The sequence below is a fragment of the Typopeltis vanoorti genome, chromosome 9 (assembly GCF_054136105.1).
Source record: "Typopeltis vanoorti isolate ZY-2024b chromosome 9, IOZ_Tvanoo_1.0, whole genome shotgun sequence".
NCBI classification, from domain to species: Eukaryota; Metazoa; Arthropoda; class Arachnida; order Uropygi; family Thelyphonidae; genus Typopeltis; species Typopeltis vanoorti.
In genome coordinates, this window is record NC_143557.1 from 14,322,087 (window position 1) to 14,339,626 (window position 17,540).

The 17,540-nt window shown below is 37.4% G+C and overlaps 1 protein-coding gene across 8 annotated transcripts in view; it reads right to left on the reverse strand.

The window, feature by feature from the left end:
• The window catches only part of LOC150102895 (cilia- and flagella-associated protein 184-like), a 423,759-nt gene that overhangs the window by 344,047 nt on the left and 62,172 nt on the right, over nucleotides 1-17,540 (reverse strand). For all 8 annotated transcript variants that reach the window (XR_016548819.1, XM_090397879.1, XM_090397877.1 and 5 more), the window contains exon 2: nucleotides 15,282-15,650. Coding sequence is in view for 7 of the 8 variants with exons in the window: in XM_090397879.1 (XP_090254005.1) it covers nucleotides 15,282-15,605 (324 nt within the window). In the remaining variant the exon portion in view is untranslated. The remainder of the gene's footprint in view (nucleotides 1-15,281; nucleotides 15,651-17,540) is intronic.

Genomic DNA, 17,540 nt, shown 5'->3' on the forward strand with positions numbered 1-17,540 from the left:
GACTGGTTGTGTGATATATATCAGAGTTGGTACGAATGAGTGATATTAAGAATTAAGGTTACAAGTGGGATCCCTCAGAGCTCAGCATTGGGGCCTGTTTTGTTTAACTTATATCAATGAGGTTATCAATGGATTGCAGGGAGATATTCAGTTGTTGGTGAAGCTGGGAAGAGTTCTTAGAAATAGTGCTAACATAGTGACAATTCAGGAGAATTAGAATAAGTGGGACAAATGGACAAATAAATGGAGTATCAGTTTAATGCAAGTAAATGTAAGGTCTTTAAGTTTGGATACATAAATAGAAGGCTACATACTCTGCCGGAAGAACCGCACTAGAAGAAGCGGAGGAGGCAAGGGACCTTGGTGTGATGAATGATAGAAACTTGAAGTTTAGGGGATATACAGCAAAGGTGATGAAGGTAACAAAGAGATATTCTCTATAAAGCCCTGATCACACTGCATCTGAATTATTGAACTGTAAAATATTATTAGGATAAACTAAGTGCAAGCAGACTGACCAGTTTGGTAAATAGAAGTAGAAGTGATATGATTGAGACATTTAAGCTGTTGAGAGGTAGTTACATTGTTGACACTACAGAGTTTCAAATTGTAGAACAATAGGAAGGAGCAAGGATAAGGGGGAGGCACCCCCTGGAAGTTACTAGTGAAATGGTAAATATGAGGGTGAGGAGTGTTTTTATTTATTTATTTTTTATTTTGCATATGAGGATGCAAATATCAAGTTTATTATAATATTATAATTAACCTGATAGGGGGAGGGAGAGAGAGAGAGAGAGAGAGAGAGAGAGAGAGAGAGAGAGAGAGAGAGAGAGAGAGAGGCACAAACAGTAAATGAGTTTAATGAATGATGTGATAAACCAGGGATGGCCACAATGTGGCTCGCGAGCCGCATGCGGCTCTTCACGATCTACCAGGAAAAATAAACAAAAAGAGAGAGAAGAGGAGACAACAAAAAAGAGGAATAAAATAAAAAAAAAGAGAGAAGACAGAGAGAGAAAGAGAAAAACAGGGTTAATAAAAATTACTGCAATAAAAAAGTTTAATTCAAAACATACTAAATGAAGTTTACTTTGAACAATTAGAATAATTTTAAAGTCGAAACACAATAATTTTAGTTACTTATTTACTATTAGAGGCCTTCCTTGTATTCGTTTTCTTAGGAAGCTTCTTAAAATTAGGTGTGTAATTAGTCAAAGTAGTTCTTACAGGCTCATTACAACCTTGGCATGCGCATACTCACTTACTCTTGTACCATCACATCGGTCAAAGGTTGTGGCTCTTCTAAGTCTTACTGGAATTATTTTGGCTCCAAAAGGATATGTAATTGGCCACTCCTGTGACAGACTATCATTTTTTGATAGACATTATAATAAGAAGCAATTGAAGATTAAAAAAGTTAAAACAACATGTAAAGTTTTGTTTTATTATTAAAATATATATGTAAAAAAAAAACCTTTGTAAGAAAAAATAATGTTTGTACTCATTCATATGCATTTTCATACCTTAAAAAAATCAATGAAATTTTGCTAATATTATATACCATCCTCATCTACGCCAATGCAATCTCATAAACCTAGTTGCAAACTTAATGTGTGGAAGGCTACATAGCCAGACTGGTTGGTTGAGTGGTTAGTGTATCTACTCTCCAGCTAAAAGGCTGCAGGTTAGAATCTTGCTGTGAGCATGAATGTTTGCGATTGTATGTGAAAATACTAGTGGTGGAGGTGGTGGGCAATAGATTGCATTGGCGTAGATGAGGCTGGTAGTTGCGGTTTGCAGTAGCTGGTGGATGGAGCAGTGGAGACGGTGAGTTGTAGAGTAGGTGCTCTACCTCGATGAGTCTTTGGACTCCTTGGAGGTGTCAATATTAATTAATTATAATATAGTACTATCACAACATCCTATAGACCTTTTGAGGTTGTATATATTAAGAAATGATGATGACAATGATAAATTTAGTTCTTTACTATAAAATGAAGATTTTGAAAAGTTTCATAGCAGTTTCAACATAATCTACTATGGTGCATTTGTGCTACAAACTTTTTTCCTTTCAGTGTTTGTAATCTCCTGCAGTAATGCAATCAAGTCCGGAAGAGATAAGCCAGAAGAAAATTTATTCATGGATATATAAATATCAAAGGAAAACAAAAATGGCATACATGAGAGTTAAGGCATATAAAGGGAAAATAAGTACTATGTAATAAAGGATTTCAGATTCAATTTCAAAGCAACTTGCAGCAGAGTTTCATCAGCAGAAGAAATAGATACTTCAGATTAAAGCAATTTTAGAAGTACACTATGCTGATTTTTCCAATCTTTATGAATTTAAGTTTTAATCACCACTGATGACTCTATGATATGGTCAAGATTAATGGCATCTCAAGTTTGCTGTCAAACAACAAAACTAAAAAAATTTCCTCCCATAACATCATGTCATGAGCCCTTAATTAATATTGTAAGTATAAAAATTTTCATATATATTTAGTCTGATTAATACATTGAGTCTTAAAACAATACTTGAGAGCCAGTGTGAACTGTGTGGTGAAAGATCTGAGGTTCATGGTTGAGGTTGTATGTTTCACAAGAGGGAAAACAGTGAGTATGTCACCCAAGTATGATAATGCAAAGCTGAGGAGAAAAGTAACGAATGGTATGATGGCCAGAATATGTTGAAAGAGAGGCTTGGCTCATGTGGATGCCTGGAGTGCATTTGAGGATAGTAATTAATATGAGAGAGAGAGAGAGAGAGAGATGGCCTGCATTTGAATGAGGAAGGATATAGGCATCTGGAGAGATTATCGTTGTCTGAACAAGTAAGAGTGGTGATGCAGGGAAACTACAATTGTTGGGGGGGGAGATAGTAGCAGGGGGTGGCCTCTTGTGAGAGTAATCACTTGGAAGAAGGGAAGACACACACATGGAGAATGTGCAAGATAATTCATGTTCTGGACATGAAGCTTTGAGTGGACATAAGGAGAATGTAAGGGCAGATATCAGAAGGTTATTGAGGAGAATGAAATATAATAATATAGAGTGAAAAGCTTTCAGTGTGCTGCTGAGATATCACAAGAATGAGTTGAGAAGGAGAGCCAGAATCACTAACGGTATATTAGCAGATCTGAGTGAGGAGAAAGGAGTGAAGTTTCTGGATGTGTCACGTATTTGAGGGAAGAATGGAATTATACAGATGTGATGGATTACATATGAATGGCTTTGGAGTCAGTAAACTGGAGAAATTGCTGCTAGACAGAAATACAATGTGTAATGCAAGCAAGACAAGAAAAGTAAGAGGCAAAGTGAAAGATCAGGAGAATGGTATAGAAGAGACTGGAGTGCTTGGCAATGGAAACAGTATTAAAAGAGATGAAGAGAGAATCGGAATCAAAAAGGAACAAGGAAACAGAGACAGCCCAAGTGGACAGGGAGACATGGCATAGGGAAAGTGGAAGTTGGAAGCAGTAGTGAATGTGTGTGATAGAATGCAAGTGCAACAGTTGAGATTGCGGATATATGTGGTAAGCAGTGATAAAGGTAATTGAGCAAGGACAAGCGTGGTGGGAAAATCACAACCAACAAGTGGCTTGGGGAGAACTAATTAGAGACCTAAAAGTGAACTGCTGTGTTTATTTACAAATGCCACAGGTATTAGAAACAAGGGAGATTAACTGGTTTCACTGATTGAATGTATTAACCCCAAAATCATTGGAATAAGTGAAACATAGTTGAATGAAGATGATATCCCAACAGGAAGAGAAATGTACGGGTATACAGTGATTTTCAGAAGGATACAAGTACAAGACAGGCGGGAGAGTGCTCTTGAAGTAGCAGGAGAATTACATTCACATAAGGTAGACATGAAAGAGGGGAAAGAGTGGCAATGGTTGTGAGGCAGTATAGTGTGAAGTGAAGGTTAAGAGAAAGAGATATGTAGTTGAATGTTGCTATAGGCCAGGGAATATGGCGGGTGGTGATATGAAAAAATCTATAGGTAACTTGAGTAAATGAACAAGGGAAGGGTGATTATTGTGGGCAATTTGAATTATGGAGGCATAGACTGGAATGAAGAGATGAAGAGAGAATCGGAATCAAAAAGGAACAAGGAAACAGAGACAGCCCAAGTGGACAGGGAGACATGGCATAGGGAAAGTGGAAGTTGGAAGCAGTAGTGAATGTGTGTGATAGAATGCAAGTGCAACAGTTGAGATTGCGGATATATGTGGTAAGCAGTGATAAAGGTAATTGAGCAAGGACAAGCGTGGTGGGAAAATCAACCAACAAGTGGCTTGGGGAGAACTAATTAGAGACCTAAAAGTGAACTGCTGTGTTTATTTACAAATGCCACGGGTATTAGAAACAAGGGAGATTAACTGGTTTCACTGATTGAATGTATTAACCCAAAAATCATTGGAATAAGTGAAACATAGTTGAATGAAGATGATATCCCAACAGGAAGAGAAATGTACGGGTATACAGTGATTTTCAGAAGGATACAAGTACAAGACAGGCGGGAGAGTGCTCTTGAAGTAGCAGGAGAATTACATTCACATAAGGTAGACATGAAAGAGGGGAAAGAGTGGCAATGGTTGTGAGGCAGTATAGTGTGAAGTGAAGGTTAAGAGAAAGAGATATGTAGTTGAATGTTGCTATAGGCCAGGGAATATGGCGGGTGGTGATATGAAAAAATCTATAGGTAACTTGAGTAAATGAACAAGGGAAGGGTGATTATTGTGGGCAATTTGAATTATGGAGGCATAGACTGGAATGAAGAGATAGCATTTGGGAACAAAGAAAATGAATTTCTTGAGTCCCTGAGAGAAAACTATCTCAGGCAGTATGTAAAGGAGGACATGTGAGGATTGAGACTTTTAGATCTGATCATTTCATCAGAGAATGTGATTGTGAGTGGGGTCTCGTAATTCCCTCCAGTTGGTAAGAGTGATCATGAAGTGATCAACTGCATTGTGGCTAGCCATATAAAAACTTCCTCAGAGAAGTTTTTATATGGCTTTATAGAAAGGATAAATGTGGCAGCACAAGGTTGATGATTATGAAAAGCTTGGGAGACAGCTTGGAGCTATAGAATGGAATGAAGAGTTGGGCAGTAAGGAAGTAATTGCTTAATTGGAACTGACAAAGAAATACATAACAGCATCAATGTTTGAATGTATTCTGAAGGTCAAAGAACGAATAAAGTAGATGTAAAAAGGATGAATGAGGATTTCAGCATGAAATCATCTGGAAGAATAACATACTTTGGAAGTACAAGATGAATAATGGTAATAATCAGTTACAGAAAGAGTAAAAAGAGCAGGTCAGGAGAGTGACTCGGTTGGTAAGAATAACAAAAGTACAGTACAAGCAGAAATTTGCAAATCAGGCCAAGAAAAACCCTTGTGAATTTTTCAACATGTGGCAAGTCAAAATAATGATTATTGTAAAATGATATTAATGGATGAAAGTGGGAGATTTGTAACTGCTGCAGAGGATATAAGTATTCAGTGAACAGTTCATCAGATTGTTTCATCCTCAGTGTGAAATCAGAAGCTCAAGTATAGAGAATGAAATGAAGGACAACTTAATAATTAATGAGAAAGGGGTATGTAAGGAGTCAAGTTAGCTAGATGTAAATAATAGAATAGGACTTGATGTCATATTACCATGTGTCTTAAGGGAATATTCCAAGGAGTTGGTATCAGCCTTCATCTACTTGTTTAATATGTCTTGCAACAACAGTAGTAACAATGAAGTGGAATGATGCAAAACTGGTGAGAGTGATGAGAAATCAAGCAATGTTGTGGCCTTACAGGAGGAGTTGAATAGATTGTATGAGTGGGCAACAGTATGGAACTGTTAATTCAATGTTGCAAAGTAGTATAGGATTCTGAAATTTGGCAACAATGGGATGCAAAAGTATACACTTAACAGAAAACTTTTGAAGGAAGTTGAGAAGATAAGAGAACTTGGAGTGGTGGTGGACAAGGATCTAAAGTTCAGGGTCCACACTGCACAAGTTGTGAACACATCACATCAGATTATGGCAATGATGTGGAGGACCTTAACTTGTAGAAATAGAGGTTCTGGTTTCATTGTATAAAGACTTGATCAGGCTTCATATGGATTATTGTGCACAAATTTGGTCCCCTATGTTTCATGGTAATGAAGATATTTTGGAAGGGTCCAGAGAAGACTATCTAGGGTCATAACTGTTCTTTTGGATGTGAAGGAATATGTGGATAATGTGGAAGAAATTTTTCATAGAATGGGAGAATTGAAGAAGAACAGGGACATACCTGGAAGCTGTATAACGAGAGTGTGAGCAGGGGCATATCGAGCAGTTTTTTGCATAAAGTGTGGTTGGCAAGTGGAATGTGTTACCTGACAACTGTGGTGAATGCAGATACACTGAATGAGTTTAAAGCACAGTTTAATAGGCTTTGTGTGTGTGTGTGTAAAGTGTTTGCCTCACACGACGAGTGCTTTGACTCCATGGAGGTCTTGTATTAATTCTGGTCTATTAAATGATGAGTTGTGCCCTCTCAGAGTGGAGGATTTGGAGGGTTTTGAGATTATATGGTGTATAATGGAGCTGGACAGGACAGAATGTTTAGCAGGGTGTTGCTATAAGCCAGGGAGCAATCACAGATGATAAAGAGCAGGAGATGTTTAGGCAATTGGGCTTAATAAGTGAAAAAAAGAATGATCATTATAGGAGATTTTAACTACAGCAGTATAAAATGGGAAAAGGAAATTGCATCTAGTGGTAGGGAAGTGAAATTTCTGGAATCCTTGAAGAACACATGTCTTGGGCATCATGCAGCAGAAAGAAAACTAAGTTCAAGAGTTCTGGATTTCGTCACCGCATCAGAGGATCTGACTGTTATTGAGATTGCACTCCTGCCACTGGCTGGGGAAAGTGACTATGTAGTTTTGACTTGGAACATTAAATAGACATGTAAGAGTATCAAAGAGAAGAAGTTATGTATAATTATATGGCATGTGATTATAATAATATTTGAAATCAGCTTGGTGCAATTCCATGGATGGAGGAAGAATGGAGACTGGTGAAGGAATATTTATTAAAAGCAATGGCAAGATGCATACCTTGAATGAAAAGAGAACACTATTTGGTGTAAAGTGGATGACAAACAATATCAAATGCAGGTGAAAAGAGTTTATGAAAGAGATATAAGTAGAGGGATGGAGAGCAGATACATAAAGAATATAAGACTCAGGCCAGGAGAGTGACTAGTATGGTAAAGAAGACAAAACTTGAATATCAGAAGCGACTGGCCCTGAGATCAAAGGAAAATCCTAAGAATTCTTTTGTTATGTGGCCAGTAGGAGGAGAAATAAACAGGGGCATAGCTAGGGGGGGTGCAAAGGGGGCAGTCCGCCCCGGGGCGGCACTTTGAACCTTTTTGAACTTTTGCAGTTAATTCTAAAATACAGTCTCGAGAACTCATTTCCAAATATTGTAATACTACTGTGAATTTTCCTCACAATTGCTGTAGCTGTTGCTAGCTGTGAGAGGAGTTTTTTTAAATAAAATTGATTAAGAATTACCTACATTACTATGAAATAGACTTTGCCAATGTCATCAATGATTTTGCTACAGAAAAGCAAGAAAAATAACATTTTGGAATGTTGAAATTAAAGTTTCACTTCAAAAATAAATATAGTGTTTTAATTTTTTCCCTATACATGGTTTGACTTTTTGTAGTATTTTTGGTATCTATTGAGAGGGGCAGCAAACTCAGGGACCGCCCCCGGCGGCAAAATCTCTAGCTACACCACTGGAAATAAGTATAAAAGAATAACTGTTAGACAAAGATGGGAGTACAGTGTTTGATGCAGAGGACATGGAGTTGTTCAATAATCACTTTATCAGGGTATTTAATTCTGAAGACGTAGGTTTTAATACTACAGGGATGGGGAGATTGAGGTTTAGAAGTGAAAGAGAAGAATGTGTTTAAAATATTGAGTACTCTGCATGTCAGTAAAGCAATGGAAGGGAATGGTATTTCACTACAGGTTCTGAACAATGAACTAAAGAACGGACAACTCTGTTGACTTCGCTTCAATTAGAGTCTGGCAACAGGAAAGGTGTCCAAGTGGAAGGAAGATAAGATAGTGTCATTTCATAAGGATGGTAGTAGAATGGATGGTAGTGTCAAACTATATACCAGTTTGTATTTCTTCTGTAGTTGTTAAGATTTTGGAGAAATTATAGAGAGGTCATATACAGCATTGGGCAGATGAGCATAATGTTATCTGTCAGCATCAACACGGATTTGTTAAGAGGCACTCATGCTGCCATTTTTTTAGATTTTACAATGGCATTTGACAGGATGCCACATGATAAGCTAATACTAATTACATCACATGGCTATCAGGTTAATGAACTTTAAATATCAGGTTACTGGGACTGGGGTTTGGATATCTTATAGATAAGAGAAAGTTGTGTATGAGGGAGCAGTATCAAGAAAACAGGAGTGAGGTTTAAGTGGAGTTACAAGTGGGATCCCTGTATTGTTTAACAGTTATATCAATGAATTGCAGGGAGATATTCAGTCTTTTACAGATGATGTGAAGTTCGGAAGTATTATTAGTAAGAGAGCAGATCCGGTAGGCCTTCAGGAGGATATGAATAAGCTGAAGAGATGAGCAAAAGAATAGAGATATCAGTTTAATGCAACCAAATATAAAGTCTTCAAGGTTGAGATACATCAATGGGAAGCTGTATACCATGTTGGAGGAACTGTACAGATGAAGTGAGAGAGACAAGGGACCTTGTGGCAATGACTGATAGAAATTAGAAGTTCAGGAAACATATTACAAAAGTGCGTGAAAGCAGGCCAGATGACTGCTGCAATACTGAGAAGGATAATGATCAGTAAGCAGAGAAGACTTGTGATTCCATTGTATAAAGTCTGATCAGACTACACAGATTATTGTGCTCAGATTTGGTTTCTGGGATTTGAAGGAGATAAAATTTCCCTTGGAAAGAGTACAGAGGCAGATAATAAAAATTATATCAGGATTGTACAATGTTAGTTATGAGGATAGACTCAGGGAATGTGGAATGCAAAGTTTGGTAGATAGAAGGAAGAGAGCTGATATAATTGAGACATTTAAACTGCTGACAGGTAGTTACAGGGTTGACACTGAAAATTTTTTTCATACAGACTATTTAAACTTACATGTCGGTTTGAACTGATTATATGGTTTAATGGAATAAAAGAGCACACATAAATACTGCTGTTGCAAATTATTGACCGATCAGTATATCAGGAGTCGTTGTCAAGGTTTTGGAGAAAGTAGTCAAGAAAGGAATACAGGAATGGATAGATGATAACGGGATACTGTATGGGGGGACAGCATCGTTTTGTGAAGGGTAGATCATGCCTCACTAACTTGCTCACGTTTTATAACACAGTGACGGCTGAGCTGGATAAGGGTAATGGGTTTACAGTCATACTGCTGGACCTTGCTAAGGCCTTTGACAGGATACCACATGGAATTCTAATCAGCAAACTGCAGCATATAGGGATGGATATAGGGTTGGTGAGATGGATAGGAGGGTGGCTGATGGAGAGATATCAGAGAGTAGCTTATTCAGGAGTAGAGATGGCCTGTGACTAGTGGTGTGCTGCAGGGTTCTGTTCTTGGACCACTACTATTTAATTTGTTCATTAACGATATAGGAAAGGATCTGAGAGGAACCATTCATTTGTTTGCTGATGATACAAAGTTGGGTAGAGCAATAGTGAATGCACATGATGTCAAAATTTTGCAAGATGATTTGGATAGATTGGGGGACTGGGATAAGGAGAATGGATGTCAATTTAATGTGGCAAAGTGTAAGGTTATGCATTTTGGGGTGAAAAGATTAGCAGCAGTATAGCACACTGGTGGAGCTGTACTCCAGGAGATTGACGAAGCCAGGGATTTGGGGGTGTTAGTGGATAGGGAGTTGAAGTTTATGGGGAAAATTGCAAAAGTGGCTAAATCAGCTCATCAAATCACTTGGTTACTGAAGAATACTTTGACGAGCAGAGACAAGCAAGTTATTGTTCCTCTGTATCGAGCCTTGATAAGACCCCCCCATCTTGACTACTGTGCCCAGATCTGGGCTCCAGGATTTCTTCTTGATGGGGAGGAGGTAGAGAGGATCCAGAGGCGAGTGACCAAGATGATAGCAGGTCTATGGAATGAACCTTATGAGAATAGGTTGAAGATTTGTGGGTTGCAGACATTGGTTGATAAGTCGAAGAGGGGGTGATATGATTGAGATATTCAAATTACTGAAGCGTTTCTATAAGATTAATTCAGAGGATATTTTTCAGAACAGGTCTGGTGGTGGGAGGACTAGGGGCCACACCATGGAAACTGGGCAAGAGTGTGGTTAGCAAAGGAGTTAGAACTAGGTTTTTGCATGGAGAGTGGTGAATGAGTGGAATAAGTTGCCAGAGTCTGTTGTGGGTGCCATGACTGTGAGTGGGTTCAAGGCAAGGTATGATAGATACTTTGTGGAAGCTGAGTAGTTGTTGATATGATATTTAGGGCCTCCCTCGATGAGTCTAAGGATTCCTTGGAGTTGCCCGTAATAATAATAATAATAATTAAATAACACATTCAATCACTGCTATATTTAATCTCAGTAACTGAGACATCGTCAGGGAAACAATATGGTAATTGCAGAAACAACCACAAATTTGCACAAACACTAAGTGGAAAAGATTAGACCATGCCTTGGATAGTCTGAAGTCCAATGAGAGGAAGTCCTCTATGGGCACTGTTGAGTGGGAGGCATGAAACGTAGTTTCCCAAATCTAGGGAAGTTTATTACAACCATATTTATGAAGATTATGTCAGTTTTTTAATTCTGCTGCTGATACTAAAAAAGTCTTTCAAATTTGTATGTGTTACTAATTTTACTAATTTATTCATCATCGTCACGTGTCATCTCCTGTTCAAGAGGTTGATTAAGGGCATAAGGATAATGTGGTGAGGACCCTAACTCCTCCACATTGTTGTAAATATTCATGACTGTAAATCTGCGCATGTTCACTAATTTATTACTAAACCAGCTAACTTTTTTAAAAAAATGCAGGGACAGTGAAATCATTCCTACATGTGTTAAGCTGAAAATTAAATTTTACCCTTCTAAAGCTCTTCATAACTACAGGTAGACCAGCTTTCCTTTACTGTGAGAACAGATAAGCACGACACTAAACATGCTACTCTATCTGTTATCAATGCGACCATTAAATATCTCCAAGCATAACTCTCATCAATTATTAATCCTGAACTTTGGACAATATATCAGATAAATCAGAACAAAGAATTTCTAAAAATTAAGGAGAAACACATTAAGAAATATGAAATCATTAAAATGAGACTGGTGAGAGACAGGAAGGTGACTGAGTGACAAACTATGGAAGCAAGATATAACATGTGAGTAACAAGTTTGAATTCCTTGAGCAACTCTGGAAGAACTACTTTATTTTTATTCCAATAAAATATGGAATAAAATATTATTTTATTCCATAATTTTACATCACTTTAAATCTTATACCTAAGCAACTTTCTTGAAATGTAGCTTAACACCAAAAGAAATCATTGCAATTTAATTTCCAAGAATTCCACTGTTACATAAGAGTTGATACTATAAAGGTAAGCCAATGATATCATTATACTATTACTTTCATTGAATACCTTCCTTCTATTCATTTAATTTCAAGGAAATGTCCAAAAAATAGTTCATTATTTAGCCTAAGAAGCTGCATGAACCACAAGTTTAGAATACCACCAAGCTGATGGTATTTTTTTTTATGTGATTCCCGCCTATAGCTGTCCCATGACAGCTATAGAGTCATGACCGAGATGGCTAAAGATCACGATAAGTGGAGAACCTTTCTTCTTAGTGGACTCAACCCGTTATCAAGCGGATGAGATGATGATTCCCACCTACAAAACATTCAGAACATCAGTATCATGAGTAGGCTAAAGATTTTTTAATATTATTTTTAAACTGTTTTTATGAATTTTTTTCACAGTTCAGAAATCCCACTCTAGAGACGAAACATGGAACTGTTTCAAGCCACATCAGAAAAGAACAAATTTTAGAGATTTAGTGGGATGTTGCTACATGCAAGGAAATGCAGAGAGAAATGTTTACAGTAAAGTTGAATCATTATTTGGAGACAGAATTTTTTTCCAGGCAATGTCCTCCTTCCTGATTAGTTGAGAATCATCCTGCATCACCTGTTTGATCCAAGCAGAAAGAGAGAGAGAGAGAGAGAAAGCACCTTTATGCCCAAACGTACCATTATATAAGAAGAACAGAAGCATTTGTGCTAGAACAATACTGGATTGAGCCCTGCCTCCTCCCGACAAGTGAGATGCATAAGTAGTTTGTCTGCTTTTGGAGGGGATGTCTTCTCCACTCTGCCACCATTCCTACCTGATTTAGGCTTTCCTTCTATTTCAAGGTCCATTCCAGAAGCATGAATGCAGGATGAGACGGCTTTACTGCTATGGAGCTTCAACAGGTTCCTCAGCCTATGTTGCAAGATTTAATTGATCTACTTCTGTTTACCAAATATCTACCATGATATCTTTGCCAGTCATGAACAGTGCTCATTCCAAAAAAAGGAGGATGCATCTATACCTTCTGACTATCATCCAATTACAGTTGTTCCTGTTTTCTTACATCTCTTTAATAAAGCGTTAGCTAAACATCTAGTCCAGTGATGGCGAACCTATGACACGGGTGTCAGCACTGACACACTTGAGGGTTTCAGGTGACACACCTTGGATGTTGAAAAATATTGGTATTCTGATGAAAAAACTAATTTCAGTAATTTCAGTTTATTAAATTAATTGTATAATATGAATTCATAGATTGTATATCAATGTCCTATTAAATAAATAGCCTAATATGATATGTATAAGTCACCATCTATGATTGAGTAGTTAAATTTATAATGCATGTATGCAAGTGGCACATCAACAACATCAATATTTAAAAAAAAAAAAAGATGTTTGACACACCTGGGTAAAAAGGTTTGCCATCACTGATCTAGTCAAACAACCAACATGATTTCAGGTGACAAGCCTTCATCCCTGCAAATGGATGTACTGAGAATATATCCATTCTTTCCTCTCTTCTCTCTGAATTCCAATGCCAACTTTGGCCTCTTTATGGCATCCCTGAACTCCCAAAAGATCTTTGAGAGTATCTATACTTCAAGCGGTCTACTGCAGGATATCTAGAAGATTTCCTCACCTATATATCAGAGATTTACTCAGCAAATTTTCTTACCGTCACCCTAGACTCCAAATCAATGTCCATCCTAGTACTTAGGGATGTACAACAAGGAGACCCTCTCTCTCTTATTTTCTTCAACTATGTCACTGATGAGTTTCTTCACTCTCTTCTAAGCCCTATTGGCTACTCTCTTGACACAACCACTGTTAATGCTATGGCATTTGCTGATCACCTTATACTCATGGCCCCTACTAGGGAAGGCTTGCAGGAACTCCTCAACCAAGCAGTTGACTTCTTTCAATTTCGTGGCTTAAACATCAACATGACAAATTTGAGTATGTTTTTTCTTGTCCCCTCAAGTAGAGACAAGAAACAGAAAGTTGAGAAACTTTGAGTTTTCCCTGCATGGCACGTCCTTGCATTCTATCTTCATTCTCATTCCGGAGGAGTGGAGACACTTTGGTGTTCTCTTCTCTCCAATAGGTCATTCCTCTTTCCCCATCCACTCTAGGATCTTTTCTTTCTTCTCTCCATAAAGCTCCACTTAAACTTCAACAGAGGCTCTTCATTCTGAATTATTTCCTTCTTCCTAAGTCTCTCTCTCCCAGTACTATCCCGGATGGATGTAGCAGCTCATTTAGCAGTCTGTTCGTGGTTATGTCTTCCTCACAATGTGCTACTAGCAATTTTCCATGCCACTTTAAACCATGAAGGTCATGGTATTCTTTCATTGTGATGGTTAGTGCCTAGATTATGTCTATCCAGATTACAGAAATTTTCTATCTCCTCTTCAGAAGTATGTCTTGCTGCCCCGAGGACTTTGTGTGCTAAGGATGATTACAGACATATCTCTGGATGGGTGTATGATGGAAGGCCACCAATTACAACTGCCTTGGTTAAACAAAGGAAATGGACTTTTATGTTGCATCATTCCATAGATGGAGGTGCATTACAAGAATCTAAACATGTTCCTCTCAGCATCAATGGATCAAGGATGGAACTCACTTTCTGAATGGTTTTGAATATATAGATTTAATTAGGTTGAGAATCAATGTTCTGCCGACTTCAGCTCATACAACTCGGGGAAGAAGTGATGACAAGAACTGTAGAGCAGGCTGTCAGAGTATAGAAACTTTAGCTTATGTTGCTCAGTATTGTTATGCCCATGGAGTATGAGGTCAGAAAACACAATGCAATAGTGAGGATTATAGAGAACAGGTTGGATAACGGTAGTAGAACCCCATTATAAGAATAACAGTGAATTGAGAAAGTCTGACCTTGAAGTAAAGTGAAGAGATGAGTTAGTCCTTATTGATGTACAAGTTGTGGGTGCAGGGTGACTACTCACTACCCTCCTTCATGAGAAAGCTATACTGAAAACCAAGACTTGATATAGCTATTTCAGGAAGAACACCACATCATACCAAAATTTACCTCTGCAACTGACTGTATTTTTTAAAGGTATACAGTGTCAGCAGAGTTATATGGACTTACTAAGCTTTGGACTCTCCAAAGCTGATTTCAAGATACTCTCTCTTTACGTGCCTTGCAGAGCACGTTGGTAGCATGGAGGACTTACCAGATATTGTTGGGGACTAGGCCTCTTCTGATCCTACATGTGAGCACATAGTATATAGCACTAATTTCTGTGAAATTAGAAAATAAATAAAATCTCTACATAAATGGGACAGTGATTTCACACTGGGCAGTAAAGACAATCACAAACATCAGTGCCTATGACAGGATTCAAACCCACAGCCTGCTGTAGCTACTTGGCCAACCAAGCTGACAAAGTAGCTTAACTGTTGAAAGTGAAGGTTTTATTTCTTTGAAGAAAGCTAAATACAAAAAAAGTGACTTATAACAGATCTGATGGAACTGATAAAAATAAAATTTCATCAGAATTCTCACTTAAAAGTAACCATTAAGGTAGACTAGAAGGCAAAGAAGTGTATATTAAAAATTATTAACATAGAATTATACTCACAAAAAAGCATTCAAGAAGTGCATTTCTATCAGATGTATCTGGAGAATGACATTCTTTACCATGATATTCATTTTCTTGAATGTTCCTCATATCATCATCTGGGTTCTCATTTACCAGAGGAACTTCAATCATTTCTCCAGAATCCAATTTATGTTTCTCTTCATTGTCAATTTCTTCAGGATAGGGAAAATCTAATGATGGTACCTGATTTTCTTCTATTTCTTTAATTTGAGCATTTGCTGTGAAGTCATCAGCATGATAGTTAGCCTGCTTATCTGGTAATACTATATCATCTGGAACATCTTCTGATAAAAGTGATGCCATGAAGTATTATATGACTACACTGTTAAATATGGAAAAAGTCTTCATCTAAAGATTAAAAAAAATAAAGTTTACTTACCTTTATTTATATAAATCCAAATCTCTCTCTCTCTCTCTCTCTCTCACACACACACACACACACACACACAAACACTGTCGATGGAACATGCATTTGTGCTATGAGAAGTCTAAGAGTAAAATATTTTGGAAACTAAACAGGTCAAAAGTAATGGATGTGGCAATTTTCAGTGACAAAAAATAAAGTTCTTTTTGAAATTATTTAGTGATAATTAACTCATTCCATTTGCATTATTATGAGTGTTTGTTTGATTAACTGTAAGTGTTTAAGGATAGTGTGCTTAATTCTGTGATTTTCAGAGGTTTTCTTTTTGTTTTATTGTATGCTGTATGTTATATTCAGGCAATGACAATCAAGGAAAAGAAGGAGTAGACTTAGTATTTAACACTAAATACAAGGCTAATCTTCTTGAATGGCAGACAGTCTCGAGTAGAGTAATGTGGGCAAATATGAATGGGGAATTGGACAATGAGACATTTGTGCCTATGGTCCCACAGAAGGTTCTACTAAGGTAAAAGTGGAAGAATTTTTTGAGGCTTTAGAGAAAGCAACTGACACAATGAAAAGAAAAAGTTGGTCCTTGTTGGGGATCTAAATAGCAGAGTAGGGAATAACTGTCAGACATACAAAAATATTTTGGGAAAATTTGGAGAAAAGAGCAAAGCTAATAATAATGGCAAAAATCTGTTGGATTCTTGCTCAGGACATGGACTGGTTATTATTAACACCATGTTCCAACATAAAAATGTGCACAAATTCACATAGAGAGAAGAGACAAGGAATAAGAAAAGTCTCATTGACTATGTTATTGTTGATAGTAAAAACATCTCCCTAGTGCAGGACACCAGAGTATACAGAGGATTTGAAATTGGAAGTGATCACTATTTAGTCTTGAGCAGGATAAAAGTGAATTTCATATTGAAAAGAGTTACATGTAAGAAAGTTTTAAAGCGAATAAAAGTTGAGCTGCTCTCAGATGTGAACTATACACTAAAATACACAAAGATTATTGAAGAAAAAAATGAAATGGTTTGAGAACAGGAACCAAACCTTCGAGATTCAGTGGCAAGTCTTGAAGAAAACCCTAAATGATTCAGCCAGAGAAGCATGTAGTGAGGTTGTCTGCAAAGATAGAAAAATCAGAACTCCATGGTGGACACAGGAAGTTCAAAAGGCAGTAAAGGAAAAGAAGAAAACATATTAAAAGTTCCTGGCAAATAAGTCAGCTTGTGCTCTTAGAGAATACAGAGACAAATGTAAGAAAGCTAAACACTGTGTAAAACTAGCTCAACAAAAGTCATGGGAAGACTTTGGTATGATCATAGAAAATAAATATCAGGAAGGTGGTAAAATATTCTGGAGGCTATTAAAAAAGCTTAGAAATGGAGGAAAGAGTGCTGTAAAAGGAGTCAGAGATGATAAAGGTGACATGAAAATGGGAGAAAAAGATGTCCTTGAAGTATGGAGCAATTACTTTGAAAAATTGCTCAATGAAACAAGCAGTGATAGTACAGTGGTAGAAAACACTCAACAGGCATACAGTCAGGAATACATATCCATACTTGAAGTAGAAAAAGCCATCAAAAGCTTGAAATGAGGAAAGGCAACAGGAGTAGATGATATTCAACCAGAAATGCCAAAGTATGGTGGTATAAAAGTCTTACAGTGGCTGCACTGCATAGTTCAGAAGGTATGGACAGAGGGACGAATTTCCGATGATTGGAGTAGAGCTCTCATAGTACCCATATATAAAACTGAATGTGAGAATTACAGAGGTATTTCCCTACTGAGTGTTCCTGGTAAGATTTATGCAAGTATACTTGAGAAACAGTTGAGAAGAATTGTGGAAGAAAAGCTTG